General features: G+C 38.9%; 1 protein-coding gene across 6 annotated transcripts in view; it reads left to right on the forward strand.

The window, feature by feature from the left end:
• The window catches only part of CELF5 (CUGBP Elav-like family member 5), a 176,887-nt gene extending 155,563 nt beyond the window's left edge, over window positions 1-21,324 (forward strand). For 2 of the 6 annotated variants that reach the window (XM_053700672.1, XM_053700673.1), the window contains exons 10-12: window positions 20,435-20,512; window positions 20,864-20,946; window positions 21,196-21,324. In XM_053700672.1, coding sequence (XP_053556647.1) covers window positions 20,435-20,512; window positions 20,864-20,946; window positions 21,196-21,324 — 290 coding nt within the window. Of the gene's footprint in view, window positions 1-20,434; window positions 20,513-20,863; window positions 21,008-21,195 lie in introns of those variants that run through there. The other 4 variants (XM_053700674.1, XM_053700675.1, XM_053700671.1 and 1 more) reach the window with 3 other exon arrangements.
• Window positions 21,325-21,626: the final 302 nt, after the last annotated feature.

The raw sequence follows: 21,626 nt of genomic DNA on the forward strand, positions 1-21,626 counted from the left end.
TTTTGGTCTAACGTAGTGTCAGGTTAGCGCACATGAAGAATCGCTAACTTCAATGCGCGTTATTGAAATATTCAATATATAATATTAAAAAATATAATAACTATTACAAATAATTATACATACTGTAAAAAATATAGAAATATTCTATGGATCATTTCATTTTTTTGCAGTATGCATAATCATTTCTAGTAATTAATAATATTTTTTAATATTTAATTTTTTAATAACGTGGATTGAAGTTAGCAATTCCTCGTGCTCTAACCCGACACCACGTTAGACCTAAATCACAAACTTCCATGGCCCTCTACACATATTTTATGTTCCTTTGTTTTTTACATATTTTATATATATATATATATATATATATATACACACACACAACACATAGAAACACCCAGCACTCACCAGCTAGCTCACAGCTAAGATAAAATCACAACTGGAAAGGTTAGTCACCGCATCTGGCCAAATGGGAAAGCTCAGGCACCACGTCAAGGTCCTTTCCATCGCCTAAGTCCCTAACACAGGCACACCATCATGCGAGCTCACAAAGCCAAACAAACTGAGAACAAAGAAGGGGTGCACAGGTGGCTGTAATCACCCATAGAAAATACAAAACATGGAAGGGAACTGCACTCCAAGACCGGATCAGGTACACATCCTGTGACTTAGTAACATCCAGCCCTGGGTGCTAAATAGCACTCCAAAAAAGCTGTGATGTCACCAGAGCCACAGGCAGTTAACCCCAGTCCGGAATGGGTGCAAGAAACAAGGGAGACTACAAATAAAAAGTAATACAACACATAGAAACACCCAGCACTCACCAGCTAGCTCACAGCTAAGATAAAATCACAACTGGAAAGGTTAGTCACTGCATCTGGCCAAATGGGAAAGCTCAGGCACCACGTCAAGGTCCTTTCCATCGCCTGAGTCCCTAACACAGGCACACCATCATGCAAGCTCACAAAGCCAAACAAACTGAGAACAAAGAAGGGGTGCACAGGTGGCTGTAATCACCCATAGAAAATACAAAACATGGAAGGGAACTGCACTCCAAGACCGGATCAGGTACACATCCTGTGACTCAGTAACATCCAGCCCTGGGTGCTAAATAGCACTCCAAAAAAGCTGTGATGTCACCAGAGCCACAGGCAGTTAACCCCAGTCCGGATGGGTGCAAGAAACAAGGGAGATTACAAATAAAAAGTAATACAATCTAAAAAAAAGAAAAAAAAAAAAAAAAAAAAGAAAAAACAGAAGCGCCACATGGCCCAATATTGTTTGGTCCAAAATTGTAGATCTTAAGATAGACAAACAGACTCACATTTAGGAGAGCACCTCAGTTAGTGCTAATAGGGGCAGTCTGGGATCTATTCGGTCACCCAGAAGACCAACTTCCAGCACAGGAACTGAACTAATGTATCAAGCACCTCTTTTGATGCTAAGGGAGCATGGAGGGATCAATATGGTCACCCAACAGACTTATGGCAGGGTATCCAGGAGAGAGATGATGGTTCCCAGGATGGTCAAAGTAATAAATGTCCTATAGCATGCAGGAGAGCCTCACTAATCCTAGCCTTCTTCACAGAGACCAGGGCGACGCTAATGGGACAGATTTCGAGTGTTGTGCTAACAGCGAAGGATATTGGATTTATTGCACTTGTTGTAGCTGGGAGAGAGAGAGCACTGCAGATTATCATCCAAGCACACATGCAGCTGTGGCAGGTTAGAGACTGCTTGCAAGATATAGGTGTAACTTCAGAAGGAGAAGGCTGCTGCAAATAAACTGCTTATTTGTTATAATCTTGCACACTGAAAGTGAAACACAAAAGCTTCCCCACTATAGGGAAAGAATGAAAGAACAAAGTCCTTATTGTAGCTTAAGCATTGTGCAAGCTACAGCTCATTTCTATTGTGCTGTCATTTCATTCAGGATTGCTGTTTTACCTTTGTGATTAATTAATATATCATTAAGCTACAATAAGGACTTTGTTCTTTCATTCTTTCCCTATAGTGGGGAAGCTTTTGTGTTTCACTTTCAGTGTGCAAGATTATAACAAATAAGCAGTTTATTTGCAGCAGCCTTCTCCTTCTGAAGTTACACCTATATCTTGCAAGCAGTCTCTAACCTGCCACAGCTGCATGTGTGCTTGGATGATAATCTGCAGTGCTCTCTCTCTCCCAGCTACAACAAGTGCAATAAATCCAATATCCTTCGCTGTTAGCACAACACTCGAAATCTGTCCCATTAGCGTCGCCCTGGTCTCTGTGAAGAAGGCTAGGATTAGTGAGGCTCTCCTGCATGCTATAGGACATTTATTACTTTGACCATCCTGGGAACCATCATCTCTCTCCTGGATACCCTGCCATAAGTCTGTTGGGTGACCATATTGATCCCTCCATGCTCCCTTAGCATCAAAAGAGGTGCTTGATACATTAGTTCAGTTCCTGTGCTGGAAGTTGGTCTTCTGGGTGACCGAATAGATCCCAGACTGCCCCTATTAGCACTAACTGAGGTGCTCTCCTAAATGTGAGTCTGTTTGTCTATCTTAAGATCTACAATTTTGGACCAAACAATATTGGGCCATGTGGCGCTTCTGTTTTTTCTTTTTTTAGATTGCTGTTTCCTGGATCCTGGCCTGGATCTTCACAGATAGCTGCCTATATTCCTCTCCAGAGACTTTAATGCAACTATATTGCCTCTTTACCTAAGGCTTTTTGATACACCATAATATTTATTTAACCATTGTTATTTATTTCAATTATCTATTGTTATTATTTTCATTACACATTTGCTATTAAGATACATATTGTTTACTATTGTGGTTAATTGCATGGGTGTATGTATGTGTGTATATATATATGTATATGCATACAGACGCTGAGTATTGATCTCACCATTGTGACTAGTTTGTGATTGTTTATCCACATTTGATATTACCATTAATTAATATAATTTATATATTCACTTATTTATTATACTATTATATTTTTATCTATAACTCTTGACACATCAAGAAAAATTATTCTTAGCCATTATTGGTCTATATTTATCACATTGTTTTAGTTTATGTAAATAGGGCGCCCCCTCACTTTTTTGTTGCTCACAAAAAAGTAATACAACACATAGAAACACCCAGCACTCACCAGCTAGCTCACAGCTAAGATAAAATCACAACTGGAAAGGTTAGTCACCGCATCTGGCCAAATGGGAAAGCTCAGGCACCACGTCAAGGTCCTTTCCATCGCCTGAGTCCCTAACACAGGCACACCATCATGCGAGCTCACAAAGCCAAACAAACTGAGAACAAAGAAGGGGTGCACAGGTGGCTGTAATCACCCATAGAAAATACAAAACATGGAAGGGAACTGCACTCCAAGACCGGATCAGGTACACATCCTGTCACTCAGTAACATCCAGCCCTGGGTGCTAAATAGCACTCCAAAAAAGCTGTGATGTCACCAGAGCCACAGGCAGTTAACCCCAGTCCGGAATGGGTGCAAGAAACAAAGTAGATTACAAATAAAAAGTAATACAACACATAGAAACACCCAGCACTCACCAGCTAGCTCACAGCTAAGATAAAATCACAACTGGAAAGGTTAGTCACCGCATCTGGCCAAATGGGAAAGCTCAGGCACCACGTCAAGGTCCTTTCCATCGCCTGAGTCCCTAACACAGGCACACCATCATGCGAGCTCACACTCAGTAACATCCAGCCCTGGCGATGGAAAGGACCTTGACGTGGTGCCTGAGCTTTCCAATTTGGCCAGATGCGGTGACTAACCTTTCCAGTTGTGATTTTATCTTAGCTGTGAGCTAGCTGGTGAGTGCTGGGTGTTTCTATGTGTTGTATTACTTTTTATTTGTAATCTCCCTTGTTTCTTGCACCCATTCCGGACTGGGGTTAACTTCCTGTGGCTCTGGTGACATCACAGCTTTTTTGGAGTGCTATTTAGCACCCAGGGCTGGATGTTACTGAGTCACAGGATGTGTACCTGATCCGGTCTTGGAGTGCAGTTCCCTTCCATGTTTTGTATTTTCTATGGGTGATTACAGCCACCTGTGCACCCCTTCTTTGTTCTCAGTTTGTTTGGCTTTGTGAGCTCGCATGATGGTGTGCCTGTGTTAGGGACTCAGGCAATGGAAAGGACCTTGACGTGGTGCCTGAGCTTTCCCATTTGGCCAGATGCGGTGACTAACCTTTCCAGTTGTGATTTTATCTTAGCTGTGAGCTAGCTGGTGAGTGCTGGGTGTTTCTATGTGTTGTATTACTTTTTATTTGTAATCTCCCTTGTTTCTTGCACCCATTCCGGACTGGGGTTAACTGCCTGTGGCTCTCGTGACATCACAGCTTTTTTGGAGTGCTATTTAGCACCCAGGGCTGGATGTTACTGAGTCACAGGATTTGTACCTGATCCGGTCTTGGAGTGCAGTTCCCTTCCATGTTTTGTATTTTCTATGGGTGATTACAGCCACCTGTGCACCCCTTCTTTGTTCTCAGTTTGTTTGGCTTTGTGAGCTCGCATGATGGTGTGCCTGTGTTAGGGATTCAGGGGATGGAAAGGACCTTGACGTGGTGCCTGAGCTTTCCCATTTGGCCAGATGCGGTGACTAACCTTTCCAGTTGTGATTTTATCTTAGCTGTGAGCTAGCTGGTGAGTGCTGGGTGTTTCTATGTGTTGTATTACTTTTTGTTTGTAATCCCCCTTGTTTCTTGCACCCATTCCGGACTGGGGTTAACTGCCTGTGGCTCTCGTGACATCACAGCTTTTTTGGAGTGCTATTTAGCACCCAGGGCTGGATGTTACTGAGTCACAGGATGTGTACCTGATCCGGTCTTGGAGTGCAGTTCCCTTCCATGTTTTGTATTTTCTATGGGTGATTACAGCCACCTATGCACCCCTTCTTTGTTCTCAATTTGTTTGGCTTTGTGAGCTCGCATGATGGTGTGCCTGTGTTAGGGACTCAGGCGATGGAAAGGACCTTGACGTGGTGCCTGAGCTTTCCCATTTGGCCAGATGCGGTGACTAACCTTTCCAGTTGTGATTTTATCTTAGCTGTGAGCTAGCTGGTGAGTGCTGGGTGTTTCTATGTGTTGTATTACTTTTTATTTGTAATCTCCCTTGTTTCTTGCACCCATTCCGGACTGGGGTTAACTGCCTGTGGCTCTGGTGACATCACAGCTTTTTTGGAGTGCTATTTAGCACCCAGGGCTGGATGTTAGTGAGTCACAGGATGTGTACCTGATCCGGTCTTGGAGTGCAGTTCCCTTCCATGTTTTATATATATATGTATATATATATATATATATATATATATATATATATATATATATATACACACAGTATCTCACAAAAGTGAGTACACCCCTCACATTTTTGTAAATATTTTATTATATCTTTTCATGTGACAACATTAAAGAAAAGACACTTTGCTATAATGTAAAGTAGGGAGTGTACAGCCTGTATAACAGTGTAAATTTGCTGTCCCCTCAAAATAACTCAACACACAGCCATTAATGTCTAAACAGTTGGCAACAAAAGTGAGTACACCCCTATGTGGAAATGTCCAAATTGGGCCCAAAGTGTCAATATTTTGTGTGGCCACCATTATTTTCCAGCACTGCCTTAACCCTCTTAGGTATGGAGTTCACAAGAGCTTCACAGTTTGCCACTGGAGTCCTCTTCCACTCCTCCATGACGACATCACGGAGCTGGTGGATGTTAGAGATCTTGAGCTCCCCCATCTTCCATTTGAGGATGCCCCACAGATTCTCAATAGGGTTTAGGTCTGGAGACATGCTTTGCCAGTCCATCGCCAATACCTTTAGCTTCTTTAGCAAGGCAGTGGTCGTCTTGGAGGTGTGTTTAGGGTTGTTATCATGTTGGAATACTACCCTGTAGCCCAGTATCCGAAGGGAGGGGATCATGCTCTGTACATGTTGGGATTCATGGTTTCCTTAATGAACTGTAGCTCCCCAGTGCCGGCCACATTAATGCAGGCCCAGACCATGACACTCCCACCACCACGCTTGACTGTAGGCAAGACACACTTGTCTTTATACTCATCACCTGGTTGCCGCCACACACGCTTGACACAATCTGTACCAAATAAGTTTATCTTGCTCTCATCAGACCACAGGACATGGTCCTTAGTCTGCTTGTCTTCAGCAAACTGTTTGCAGGCTTTCTTGTACATCATCTTTAGAAGAAGCTTTCTTCTGGGACGACAGCCATGCAGACCAATTTGATGCAGTGTGCGGCGTATGGTCTGAGCACTGACAGGCTGACCCCCCACCCCTTCATCCTCTGCAGCAATGATGGCAGCACTTATATGACTATTTCCCAAAGACAACCTCTGGAAATGATGCTGAGCACGTGCACTCAACTTCTTTGGTCGACCATGGTGAGGCCTGTTCTGAGTGGAACCTGTCCTGTGAAACCGCTGTATGGTCTTGCCCACCGTGCTGCAGCTCAGTTTCAGGGTCTTAGCAATTTTCTTATAGCCTAGGCCATCTATATGTAGAGCAACAATTCTTTTTTTCAGATCATCAGAGAGTTCTTTGCCATGAGGTGCCATGTTGAACCAGTGACTAGTATGAGAGAGTGTGAGAGCGATAACACCAAATTTAACATACCTGCTCCCCATTCACACCTGATACCTTGTAACAGTAACAAGTCACATGACACCGGGGAGGGAAAATGGCTAATTGGGCCAAATTTGGACATTTCCAATTAGGGGTGTATTTTGAAGCAAAGTGCCATTTCTTCAGTGTTGTCACATGAAAAGATATAATAAAATATTTACAACAATGTGAGGGGTGTATTCACTTTTGTGATATACTGTATATATATATATATATATATATATATATATATATATGTAAAAATATGTAAAGAACAAAGGAACATAAAATATGGGGAAGGGGGCACTCAGATAATGAATGTGTCTTGTGTTATATCCGTACTAACAGTCCCAAATAAATATGTAACACTTAAAGGGCCACTGTAAGTAAATATTTTCTATGCCTGTTACTAACTAACTACCCCAAATACACTTTTTATCAATAGCATTTCATTAACATATCTCTACCTTATATCAGAAATCTTGTCTGCAAATTTAATTGTTTTCCAAACCCACTCCGTGGGTATCCTTTGCTCTGTACCAATCCGTTTACAATACCTAGGTTTCAAAATGGCGCTTTAAACACAAAGTTATTGGTTTAAGTATTTTGAACATGCAGTGCTGAAAATAGTGGGCAGGATAACGTGACATCATCGGCGAATAAAAGATAAAACTTTTAGAACGTTATGAAACTTTGTTTTGGAGAAAATATAGGTCAGTAGGTTTTAATTAATGTTTATTAACTTTAATATGTTAGTTGTTTAGCTTAAAAATTATAACAGAAAGTAATCCTTTAAGATAGAGTTCCATATTATGTAGTAAGAACCAAAGAAGGACAAGGCTGCACAAGATAACACATTCAACCAAACGTTTATTAAAGAGGTGGTAAAGACACCGGGTCTGCCTTCACTAAATTCACAATATTATATACTAGAAAAAAGGTGAACCAGATGATAGTATGTCACAATATCATTGAATTCAAACATTACCCCCTACATGCTAGCATGTTACAAAACTGGCCAGCAAACAGTCCGTAATGTGATCCGGGCTCATAGTGTAAAAACACGCTCCAGTAATATAGAACTGGTACCATCCCTTTACTACGCTGCAATCCGGGCACTTAAGTGTAAATACATGCTTCAGTAGCAAGATGTTAGTCCGGTCTCCTATATCCCAAACAGGACTGAGAAAAGACTTCCAGCTGAACAGTGCACACAAACACAATGCTGATGGGATACTACCGGTTGCAAGACTTAAACCGCATGGCTTACCTTCACCTTCCTTGATTCATGGGGCAGATGCCATCCGGCTACAAATTACCTCCATGATCCTGTATTTCTGTGATGCCAATGCTGATGCGGGTCTTCATCTGATGAAGCCTCAAGTCCAACCCAGTAAGGGTAGGGGCAAAACGCGTAATGTGTGGATTGTAACTTTGCAGCGTGGAGAACGCCACCAGGTGAAGCGGCTCTGATTGTACCTGTTCACTACATTCATCTATACCGAAGTTCAGCAAGTGAAGATCCGCATTGGCATCACAGAAATACAGGATCATGGAGGTAATTTGTAGCTGGATGGCATCTGCCCCATGAATCAAGGAAGGTGAAGGTAAGCCATGCGGTTTATATCTTGCAACCGGTAGTATCCCATCAGCATTGTGTTTGATTGCACTGTTCAGCTTGAAGTCTTTTCTCAGTTCTGTTTGGTATATAGGAGAGCAGACTTACATCTTGCTACCGGAGCGTGTATTTGCACTTAAGTGTCCGGATTGCAGCGGATTATATATATATATATATATATATATATATATATATATATATATATATATATATATATGAGAATGTTAATGTAAAATAGATCTATAAATAAAATAAATCTATATGTATATATGTATAGGAATGGAGATACAGGTATAGGTATTTATAGATATATATAAAATTATGGGGGGAGATAAAAAACTGAAATTAAAATCCTTCATTTCTCAAAATTAAATCAATGTAAATATTTGCATAGGAAATTAGCACATCCAGGCAAGTATCCCTGCTTGCTTTTCCCCAGAAATTCTTAATATACAATGTTACCAATTCACAAGAGAATTGTGGGTAAGATATGCAAATTAGATATGCAAATTCTCATTTTTTTTGCTTCAAAATACTGTTTTGACACAGCGATCCTTTTAACAGGATTATTACAGCAAACCAGAAATCACTCACTAGACAGCCTGTTTCGTTCTTTGTGGAACTCATCAGTAGGAGATAGATTTCTGGTTGCTGCATTGGTAAAGCTATTTTCATGGTTAAACCCATAATTTTAATTATTTTTGGTTTAACCATGAAAATAGCTTTACCAATGCAGCAACCAGAAATCTATCTCCTACTGATGAGTTCCAAAAAGAACGAAACAGGCTGTCTAGTGAGTGATTTCTGGTTTGCTGTAATAATCCTGTTAAAAGGATCGCTGTGTCAAAACAGTATTTTGAAGCAAAAAAAAATGAGAATTTGCATATCTAATTTGCATATCTTACCCACAATTCTCTTGTGCATTGGTAACATTGTATATTAAGAATTTCTGGGGAAAAGAAAGTGGGGATACTTGCCTAGATTTGCTAATTTCCTATGCAAATATTTACATTGATTTAATTTTGAGACATGGAGGATTTTAATTTCAGTTTTTTATCTCCCCCCATAATTTTAATGAATTTTGGTAAAACCATGAAAATAGCTTTACCAATGCAGCAACCAGAAATCTATCTCCTACTGATGAGTTCCAAAAAGAACGAAACAGGCTGTCTAGTAAGTGATTTCTGGTTTGCTTTAATAATCCTGTTAAAAGGATCGCTGTGTCCAAACAGTATTTTGAAGCAAAAAAACTGAGAATTTGCATATCTTACCCACAATTCTCTTGTGCATTGGTAACATTGTATATTAAGAATTTCTGGGGAAAAGCAAGCGGGGATACTTGCCTAGATGTGCTAATTTCCTATGCAAATATTTACATTGATTTAATTTTGAGACATGGAGGATTTTAATTTCAGTTTTTTATCTCCCCCCATAATTTTAATTAATTTTGGTTTAACCATGAAAATAGCTTTACCAATGCAGCAACCAGAAATCTATCTTCTACTGATGAGTTCCAAAAAGAAAGAAACAGGCTCTCTAGTGAGTGATTTCTAGTTTGCTGTAATAATCCTGTTAAAAGGATTGCTGTGTCAAAACAGTATTTTGAAGCAAAAAAAATGAGAATTTGCATATCTAATTTGCATATCTTACCCACAATTCTCTTGTGCATTGGTAACATTGTATATTAAGAATTTCTGGGGAAAAGCAAGCGGGGATACTTGCCTAGATGTGCTAATTTCCTATGCAAATATTTACATTGATTTAGATATATACAGAAATATATGTTTACAATACAAATTACATTATCATTATTAATAACTCCTGTTGGGTTAGAGCGAGCTATAGGTGTTACATTTTTTTTTCTTCTGCGCTCGCCATTAACTTCTTTAGGGAGAATATGTTAACACAGTCACGATATCTTGTTAGCATGCATCGGGTTTCACTTGCACTTAATTTTTTACTTTTAACTTGTTTTACATGCGCTACCCGGCACACATAAAAATCTTCCATCTAGCGAAGTTTACGCTCGAGCGAATGCAATAAATATAGCTCCAGTTGTAATCTAGCCCTTTATCTGAATCATGAAAGTTTAATTTTGACTTTCTTGACCTTTTAAGTATTCCCGTAACTCTCTCCTGCTGAGGACAATGAGAGACAAAAACAAAAACTGAAAAATAAAATAGACTATGGGGCATATTTATTGAAGTGCGAGTGGACATGATAAATGTAGCGTATCATCCCCGCTGCACATCGATAAATGCTGACAGCATACGCTGCCGGCATTTATCATTGCACAAGCAGTTCACCAGAACTGCTTGTGCAATACTGCCCCCTGCAGATTCACGGCCAAGATTGGCCGCTAGCAGTGGGTGTCAATCAACACAATCGTATTTGATCCGGTTGATTTCTGTCCGCTGCCTCAGAGCAGGCGGATAAGTTATGGAGCAGCGGTCTTTAGACCACTGCTTCATAACTTCTGTCTCCGGGGAGCCTTCAGGCTCGTCGGAAACAAGGGGCATCAAGCTGAATTATTCAGCCCCCATGTGTGGAATATTAAAGTAATTATCTAACATGGTTTCCACACAGCCTTGTTTGCCCAGTATCTTTTATTGCCTGATTTATATATGTTCTTAATTATCCTCAGCAATAAATAGAATTATTATTATTATCAGGTATTTGTAAAGCACCAACAGATTCCGCAGCACTAGAATGCTGAGTGATATGACTTGTGTTCATATGGGTTGGATGTAGGATTTAAAGTAATTAAAAAAAACATGGGGCATATTATAACCTTTGATGTTACAAAAAGTACTCCAGTGTGTGATATCATGCACATTATAAAAAACAGTATATGATGTCATGCACATAATAAAACAAATATAAAACAGTACATGATGACATGCACATTATAAACCAGTGTTTGATGCTATGCATTTTATAAAACAGTGTGTGGTGTCCTATACATTATAAAACAATCTGTGATGTCATGCACAACACAAAATAGTATACAATGAATATAAAAAAACAGTGTTTGATGTCTAACAAGTTTCAAAAAGATGTGTGTGATATCATCAAGATTACAAAGGTGTATGTATAATGCTATATTCTGTACAATGTTATTTTTCAAACATATTTTTATTAGGAGTAAATTTACAACCAAAGCAAAGATTCCATACAGTACACCTATGGGCCAGAGAATACAAATAAAAAAAACATAATTTATGTAAGAACTTACCTGATAAATTCATTTCTTTCATATTGGCAAGAGTCCACGAGCTAGTGACATATGGGGTATACAATCCTACCAGGAGGGGCAAAGTTTCCCAAACCTCAAATGCCTATAAATACACCCCTCACCACACCCACAATTCAGTTTAACGAATAGCCAAGCAGTGGGGTGATAAAGAAAGGAGTAGAAAGCATCAACAAAGGAAATTTGGAAATAATTGTGCTTTATACAAAAAATCATAACCACCATAAAAGGGTGGGCCTCATGGACTCTTGTCAATATGAAAGAAATTAATTTATCAGGTAAGTTCTTACATAAATTATGTTTTCTTTCATGTAATTGGCAAGAGTCCATGAGCTAGTGACATATGGGATATCAATACCCAAGATGTGGAGTCTTCCACTCAAGAGTCACTAGAGAGGGAGGGAATAAAAATAAAAACAGCCATATTTTGCTGAAAAAATTAATCCACAACCCAAAAAAATAAGTTTATTTTCATTTTTGAAAGAAAAAAACTTAAATCAAAAAGCAGAAGAATCAAACTGAAACAGCTGCCTGAAGAACTTTTCTACCAAAAACTGCTTCCGAAGAAGCAAATACATCAAAACGGTAGAATTTAGTAAATGTATGCAAAGAAGACCAAGTCTCCGCTTTGCAAATCTGATCAACTGAAGCTTCATTCTTAAAAGCCCACGAAGTGGAGACTGATCTAGTAGAATGAGCTGTAATTCTCTGAGGCGGGGCCTGACCCAACTCCAAATAAGCTTGATGAATCAAAAATTTCAACCAAGAAGCCAAGGAAATAGCAGAAGCCTTCTGACCTTTCCTAGGACAAGAAAATAAAACAAATAGACTGGAAGTCTTCCTGAAATCTTTAGTAGCTTCCACATAATATTTCAAAGCTCTTACCACATCCAAAGAATGTAAGGATCTCTCCAAAGAATTCTTAGGATTAGGACACAAGGAAGGGACAACAATTTCTCTACTAATGTTGTTAGAATTCACAACTTTAGGTAAAAATTCAAAAGAAGTCTGCAAAACTGCCTTATCCTGATGAAAAATCAGAAAAGGAGACTCACAAGAAAGAGCAGATAGCTCAGAAACTCTTCTAGCAGAAGAAATAGCCAAAAGGAACAACACTTTCCAGGAAAGTAGTTTAATGTCCAAAGAATGCATAGGCTCAAATGGAGGAGCCTGTAAAGCCTTCAGAACCAAATTAAGACTCCAAGGAGGAGAAATTGATTTAATGACAGGCTTAATACGAACTAAAGCCTGTACAAAACAGTGAATATCAGGAAGTATAGCAATCTTTCTGTGAAATAAAACAGAAAGAGCAGAGATTTGTCCTTTCAAGGAACTTGCAGACAATCCCTTATCCAAACCATCCTGAAGGAACTGTAAAATTCTAGGAATTCTAAAAGAATGCCAGGAGAATTTATGAGAAGAACACCATGAAATGTAAGTCTTCCACACTCTATAATAAATCTTTCTAGAGACAGATTTACGAGCTTGTAACATAGTATTAATCACTGAGTCAGAGAAACCTCTATGACTTAGAACTAAGCTTTCAATTTCCATACCTTCAAATTTAATGATTTGAGATCCTGATGGAAAAACGGACCTTGAGATAGTAGGTCCGGCCGTAACGGAAGTGGCCAAGGCGGGCAACTGGACATCCGAACCAGATCCGCATACCAAAATCTGTGTGGCCATGCTGGAGCCACCAGCAACACAAAAGACTGTTCCATGATGATTTTGGAGATCACTCTTGGAAGGAGAACTAGAGGCGGGAAGATGTAAGCAGGTTGATAACACCAAGGAAGTGTCAGCGCATCCACTGCTTCCACCTGAACATCCCTGGACCTGGACAGGTATCTGGGAAGTTTCTTCTTTAGATGAGAGGACATGAGATCTATCTCTGGAAGCCCCCACATCTGAACAATCTGAGAAAACACATCTGGATGGAGAGACCACTCCCCTGGATGTAAAGTCTGGCGGCTGAGATAATTCCCCACATCCAATTGTCTACGCCTGGGATATGCACCGCAGAGATTAGACAGGAGCTGGATTCTGCCCAGGCAAGTATCCAAGATACTTCTTTCATAGCTTGGGGACTGTGAGTCCCACCCTGATGATTGACATAAGCCACAGTTGTGATATTGTCTGTCTGAAAACAAATGAACGGTTCTCTCTTTAGCAGAGGCCAGAACTGAAGAGCTCTGAGAATTGCACGGAGCTATAAAATATTTATTGGTAATCTCGCCTCTTGAGATTTCCAAACCCCTTGTGCTGTCAGAGATCCCCAAACAGCTCCCCAACCTGAAAGACTCGCATCTGTTGTGATCACAGTCCAGGTTGGGCGAACAAAAGAAGCCCCTTGAACCAAACGATGGTGATCTATCCACCATGTCAGAGAGTGTCGTACATTGGGATTCAAGGATATTAATTGTGATATCTTTGTATAATCCCTGCACCATTGATTCAGCATACAAAGCTGAGAGGTCTCATGTGAAAACGAGCAAAGGGGATTGCGTCCGATGCTGCAGTCATGAGACCTAAAACTTTCATGCTCATAGCCACTGAAGGGAATGACTGAGACTGAAGGAGCCGGCATGCTGCGACCAATTTTAAACGTCTCTTGTCTGTTAGAGAGTCATGGACACTGAATCTATCTGGAAGCCTAAAAAGGTGACCCTTATCTGAGGAATCAAGAAACTTTTTGGTAAATTGATCCTCCAACCATGTTTCCGAAGAAACAACACTAGTTGATTCGTGTGAGATTCTGCAGTATGTAAAGACTGAGCTAGTACCAAGATATCGTCCAAATAAGGAAACACTGCAATACTCTGTTCTCTGATTACATATAGTAGGGCACCCAGAACCTTTTAAAATATTTTTGGAGCTGTTGCTAGGCCAAATGGAAGAGCAACAAATTGGTAATGCTTGTCTAGAAAAGAGAATCTCAGAAACTGATAGTGTTCTGGATGAATCTCAATAAGAAGGTATGCATCCTGCAAGTCTATTGTGGACATATAATGTCCTTGCTGAACAAAAGGCAGAATAGTCCTTATAGTCACCATCTTGAAAGTTGGTACTCTTACATAACGATTCAAAATTTTCAGATCCAGAACTGGTCTGAACAAATTTTCTTTCTTTGGTACAATGAATAGGTTTGAATAAAACCTCAAACCTTGTTGCTGAGGAGGAACAGGCATGATTACCCCTGAAGACTCCAGGTCTGAAACACAATTCAGAAAAGCCTGAGCTTTTACTGGATTTACAGGGATGCTTGAGAGAAAAAATCTTCTCACAGGAGGTCTTACTTTGAATCCTATTCGATACCATTGAGAGACAATGCTTTGAATCCAATGATTTTGGACAGATTTTATCCAAAAATCCTTGAAAAACCTTAATCTGCCCCTACCAGCTGAGCTGGAATGAGGGCCGCACCTTCATGCGGACTTAGGGGCAGACTTTGGTTTCCTAAATGGCTTGGATTTATTCCAATTTGAGGAAGGCTTCCAACTGGAAGCAGATTCCTTGGGAGGAGGATTGAGTTTTTGTTCCTTATTCTGATGAAAGGAACGAAAACGGTTAGAAGCTTTAGATTTACCCTTAGGTTTTTTTATCCTGAGGCATAAAACTCCTTTACGTCCAGTGATAGTTGAAATAATAGAATTCAACTGAGAACCAAATAAATTATTACCTTGGAAAGAAAGAGATAGTAATCTAGATTTAGATGTCATATCAGCATTCCAAGATTTAAGCCACAATGCTCTTCTAGCTAATACAGCTAAAGACATGGATCTAACATCAATTTTGATAATATCAAAAATGGCATCACAAATAAAATTATTAGCATGTTGCAGTAAGCGAACAATGCTAGATATGTCAAAATCCAATTCATGTTGCCCTAAATTTTCCAACCAGAAAGTTGATGCAGCTGCAACATCACCCAAAGAAATAGCAGGTCTGAGAAGATGACCTGAATATAAATAGGCCTTCCTTAGATAAGATTCAAGCTTCCTATCTAAAGGATCCTTAAAGGAAGTGCTATCTTCCATAGGAATAGTGGTACGTTTAGCAAGAGTAGAAATAGCCCCATCAACTTTGGGGATCTTTTCCCAAAACTCTATAGATTTTGCTGGTAAAGGATACAATCTCTTAAACCTTGAAGAAGGAATAAAGGAAGTACCTGGCTTATTCCATTCCCTAGAAATCATATCAGAAATAGCCTCAGGAATGGGAAAAAACACCTGGGGAAACCACAGGAGGTTTAAAAACAGCATTTAAGGAATGTAACAAAGCATGCAAAAAAGCAATCAAATTAGCCAAAATTGAAAATGAAAAATTAATTGCTAAGGATTCTAAATCTAACCCTAAAAGGTTCTTTAAGTACATAAATAGCAAAAAATCTAAGAAGGATAATATAGGTACATTAAAATGTGTGGAGGGTAGCATGATAAATAATGACAGGGAGAAGGCTGAGGTACTAAACCAGTTTTTTTCTTCAGTATACACAAGAGAAGAACCATTGAATGATACTTTTGAACATAATAGAACATGCCAGTCCATACCACTAACTGGGTTTTGTTTAGAGGATATCAGGAAAAAACTGGAAAATATTAAGGTAAATAAAACTCCAGGCCCAGATGGAATACACCCAAGGGTGTTGAGGGAACTTAGCACTGTTATAGACAAACCTTTACTCTTAATTTTTCAAGACTCATTATCCTCAGGCATGGTACCCCAGGATTGGCGTAAAGCTGATGTGGTGCCACTCTTCAAAAAGGGAAGCAGGGATGATCCAGGAAGCTATAGACCAGTTAGTCTGACATCAATAGTGGGGAAGATATTTGAAGGGATTATAAGGGATTATATTGATGAGCATATTCGTGTAAACAAGATTATGAGTTCTAATCAGCATGGCTTTAGGAGAAATAGATCATGTCAAACTAATCTGATTAGATTCTACGAGGAAGTAAGTCAAAATATAGATAAAGGGGAATCAGTGGATGTGATATACTTAGATTTTGCAAAGGCATTTGATACAGTGCCACATGAGAGATTAATGCACAAAATTAAGGGACTGGGAATAGCTGAAAATGTTAGCTCATGGATAAATAACTGGATAAAAGATAGGGAGCAACGAGTAGTAGTAAATGGATCATACTCAGATTGGACAAAGGTAATCAGTGGCGTCCCCCAGGGATCAGTACTGGGCCCTGTTCTTTTTAATATTTTTATAAATGACTTGGAGCAAGGATTAAATAGCGATATCTCTATTTTTGCAGATGATACTAAGTTAAGTAAGGTCATAAGGTCAGAGCAGGACGAACTGTCTTTACAAAGGGATTTGCTAAAATTAGAACTATGGGCAAGTGAATGGAAAATGAGATTTAATACGGAAAAATGCAAGGTTCTACATTTTGGAAGTAAAAATAAGCAGGCTACGTATTTTTTAAATGGGACAAGACTTAGCCAAACACAGGAGGAAAGGGATTTGGGAGTAGTAATAGATAACAAGCTAAAGATGGGTGCACAATGCAGGGCAGCGGCTTCAAAGGCTAATAAGATACTAGCATGTATTAAAAGAGGTATTGATTCAAGGGAGGAAAGCATAATTCTGTCATTATATAAAGCCCTGGTAAGACCTCACCTTGAGTTTGGAGTGCAGTTCTGGGGACCAATTGCTAAAAAAGATATTGCAGAACTAGAAAAAGTTCAGAGAAGGGCCACAAAGCTAATAAGGGGATTGGAGAAATTAACCTATGAGGAGAGGCTAGCCAAACTGGGTCTGTTTTCTTTAGAAAAAAGGCGCTTGAGAGGTGACATGATTACTTTATATAAATATATTCAAGGCCCATATACAGAGATGGCAGAAGCTCTGTTTATTCCAAGAAAATTGTTTCTGACAAGAGGTCATAATTTAAGGTTGGAGGAAAGGAGATTTAATCTCCTGCAACGGAAACGTTTTTTCACTGTGAGAGCAATAAAATTGTGGAACTCATTACCAAAGGAGGTAGTGAATGCCAATACCATAGATACATTTAAAAATAGTCTGGATAAGTTTCTGTATACTAACAAAATTCATGGATATGATTGCTAGTATTAAATGGGTCACATTTTAATGGGGTTATTTAAGCTTAACTGGAGCTTTTTGTAAGTATTTTAGATTTGTATAGGTTGAACTCGATGGACTTCAGTCTTTTTTTCAACCTTATCTACTATGTTACTATGTTACTATGTTATTTAAACGTTTATTAGACTGAACGTCAATAGGACTGGTTACCTCAATATCCAAAGTAATTAACACTTATTTTAATAAAGAACGCATATACTCTATTTTAAATAAATAAGTAGATTTGTCAGTGTCAATATCTGAGGAAGGATCTTCTGTCTCAGATAGATCCTCATCAGAAGAGGATGAATTATTATGTTGTTGGTCATTTGAAATTTCATCAGCTAAATGAGAAGTTTTAAAAGACCTTTTACGTTTATTAGAAGGTGGAAATGCAGACAAAGCCTTCATAATAGAATCAGAAACAAATTCTTTAAAATTTACAGGTATATCATGCACATTAGAAGTTGAAGGAACTGCAACTGGCAATGTACTATTACTGATGGATACACTATCTGCATGTAAAAGTTTATCATGACAACTATTACAAATGACATTAGGTGGAATAATTTCTACAATTTTACAACAAATGCACTTAGCTTTGGTAGAACCGATGTCAGGCAGAAATGTTCCAGCAGAAACTTCAGAGGCAGGATCAGATTGGGACATCTTGCTCAATGTAAGAGAAAAAACAACATATAAAGCAAAATTATCTATTTCCTTAAATGACAGTTTCAGGAATGGGAAAAAATTCAAAAGCATAGGCCTCTTGATAGAAAAGAAAGCAGGAGGCAAACAACAATGGGGTATTGAAATAATGAAAAAAATTTGGCGCCAAGTATGACGCACAACGTAGCGTAAACTTTTTTGGTGCCAAAAATGACCAGAAATGACACACTTGCGTCACTAATGACACCGCCGTGTGAAAGGTCTCGGCGTCACGTATGACGCCGGAAATGACGAAGTTACGTCAAAAACGTATTTTTCTGCGCCAAAAAAGTTCACGCCAAGAATGACGCAATAAAGTCTAACATTTGACGCACCCGCGGGCCTAACACCCGCAATTGCAAAAAGTAGTCAAATTGAAAAAAGACTAAACCCCAGGTAAGAAATACATTTCTTAAAGTGTTTATATTCCCAAATATGAAACTGACAGTCTGCAGAAGGAAATACATGAACCTGACTCATGGCAAATATAAGTACAATACATATATTTAGAACTTTATATAATTTCATAAAGTGCCAAACCATAGCTGAGAGTGTCTTAAGTAATGAAAACATACTTACCAAAAGACACCCATCCACATATAGCAGATAGCCAAACCAGTACTAAAACAGTTATTAGTAGAGGTAATGGTAAATTGAGAGTATAACGTCGATCTGAAAAGGGAGGTAGGAGATGAATCTCTACGACCGATAACAGAGAACCCATGAAAAAGACCCCCGTTAGAGAAATCATCGTATTCAATAGGTGATACTCCCTTCACGTCCCTCTGACATTCGCTGTACTCTGAGAGGAATCGGGCTTCAACAATGCTGAGAAGCGCATATCAACGTAGAAATCTTAGCACAAACTTACTTCACCACCTCCATAGGAGGCAAAGTTTGTAAAACTGAATTGTGGGTGTGGTGAGGGGTGTATTTATAGGCATTTTGAGGTTTGGGAAGCTTTGCCCCTCCTGGTAGGATTGTATATCCCATATGTCACTAGCTCATGGACTCTTGCCAATTACATGAAAGAAATAGTGTATGGGATACGCCAAGTAGCGCTGTAAAACTATTGATTCTATACAGTGAATAAATCCATAAAATCCATAAAAAATCATAAATATATAAAAATATCCATAAATAGGTGTATAAACAGGCCAAAGGGCAAAGAAGATACGCAGAGTGTCCTAAATAATATAGAAGGAAATAATCCCAAAATAGGGTAAAGTGCTGACAGTCCGAGTCTCTTAATAACAACAGTGCATTGAATGAATGAATGTACTTGATGGATCAATTGTCTTGTTGGGATAAACGTTGCTCAAACACTGAACTGTCCTGCTGCCTCTCTTATACGGATAGTTCCGATAAACCCTAACCAGACGTCTAAAAAATAGAGAAAAGGAGAGAAGCGCAGAATACGATTCAAGTGTAGAGCTGATATTTTATTGTAGCCACACTTGCTATATATATATATATATATATATATATATATATATATATATATACTTACAAGATAAATGATAAAAACAGGCACATCATAGAATATATGTAAAATCCTCAACAAAGTACTTGACTCACAAAGCTTGATCTGGACAGGATAACTAATGGCAGATATGTTAAACAGAAGTTCTACTTTAAATCCAATGTAACACTTCAATAGAATCTGTTGTTTGAAACCTTTTTGGCCCTGTGAGGCTTCCGTAGATCCTCGTGTACAAAGTGAGTAATCTATTGGCTAGAGTGGGAACGTTAATTAGTGCTCCACTTGTAATCTGGCCCAATATCATTTGATGATTGATATGAACATAGTATTCAAATATACAACTAAAACTGTAAGAATAATATGATATAAAGCATGGTTACTGTTATCAAATATATTCATGATGACTCTCATTTTCTCCTTTACCCCTTTTCTATTTAAGTATTCCCCTTTATCCTAAACCAAAAAACACCCTTTCACCACCACATTCCATTCATGTGGTGGAAAGAAGATGAAAATATTGTTTAATATCATGCATGTTACAAAGGGTTTGTGTGATATCATACATAATACAAAGTGAGATTGCTATCAATTTTATTAATTTTATTAATATCCTCACTTTACGTCCTTCTTTTGTTTACCTTTTTTTCAGCGATTTATCCAACCACAGCTCTTACCCCTGTCACACACAGCACCCCTCAGCCTCCTCCCATCCTGCAGCAACGAGAAGGTAAACAGCTAATAGTTGTCTCTAAGTTAATTGGCTTCCCTCGTTTATAAAAAGAGATCTTCAATAAGAAAAAATAGTATTACTTGTTAAAAACTTTATTGCTGCCCAAACATAATCCAATAAATATAAGATGCTTAACCCTGTAGGGAAGGTTGGTACTTCCACTTTTTGTTTTGTACAGTGATAGTGTTTTTTCAACAGTTAATAATGTTTTTTTCTTTTCATAAACCAGGGACACCAACTAATGCTAAGTGACACCTCTGGGATTTCTGTAATTACTGACTAATGTTTGCTATGGGGTTATATAAGGGCAATGAAATTCTCACATAATTATTTTTTCTCATTGAGCAGGACCAGAGGGCTGCAATCTCTTCATCTACCACCTGCCACAGGAGTTTGGAGACAATGAGCTGACACAAATGTTTCTCCCATTTGGAAACATCATCTCCTCCAAGGTGTTTATGGACCGAGCTACCAACCAGAGCAAGTGTTTTGGTGAGTTCTAGGTGCCTGAATTTTGTGAAGCATGTTCCTCCGACCACAGTGTGACCCATCAACACAGATTTTGATGAAGCTAAGGGGAATGGATTCTGTTCCACCTATCAAAGAATGAAAAAAGGGAACTATGGGAAATGGAGTCTTTTCCTCTCACATTTTATACTCCACTCTGACCTTTCGCTGCAGGTTTTGTCAGTTTTGATAACCCGTCTAGTGCCCAGACAGCCATCCAGGCCATGAATGGCTTCCAGATAGGGATGAAGAGGCTGAAAGTCCAGTTAAAGCGGCCCAAGGACACAACCCAGCCTTACTGACATCTACTGGCTATGGGGCCAAGGAACCCAACCTCTCATACAGGTAGGAATGGTAGTTATATGTAGCAAGGGCTGGCAAGTCAAACATGCATCTCTTAAACTCATGTTTAACTTTCAGCCTTCTTTTGAACTGTCTGCTTGTCTTAAAATTAAAGTAACACTAAAGTCAAAATTAAACATTTATGATTCCGATAGAGTATTACATTTAAACAACTTTCCAATTCACTTACATTATCAAAATGTGCACAATACTTTTATATGCACACTTCCGAGTCATCAGCTCCTTCTGAGCATGTGCAAGA

Source organism: Bombina bombina, chromosome 2 (assembly GCF_027579735.1).
Source record: "Bombina bombina isolate aBomBom1 chromosome 2, aBomBom1.pri, whole genome shotgun sequence".
NCBI lineage: Eukaryota > Metazoa > Chordata > Amphibia > Anura > Bombinatoridae > Bombina > Bombina bombina.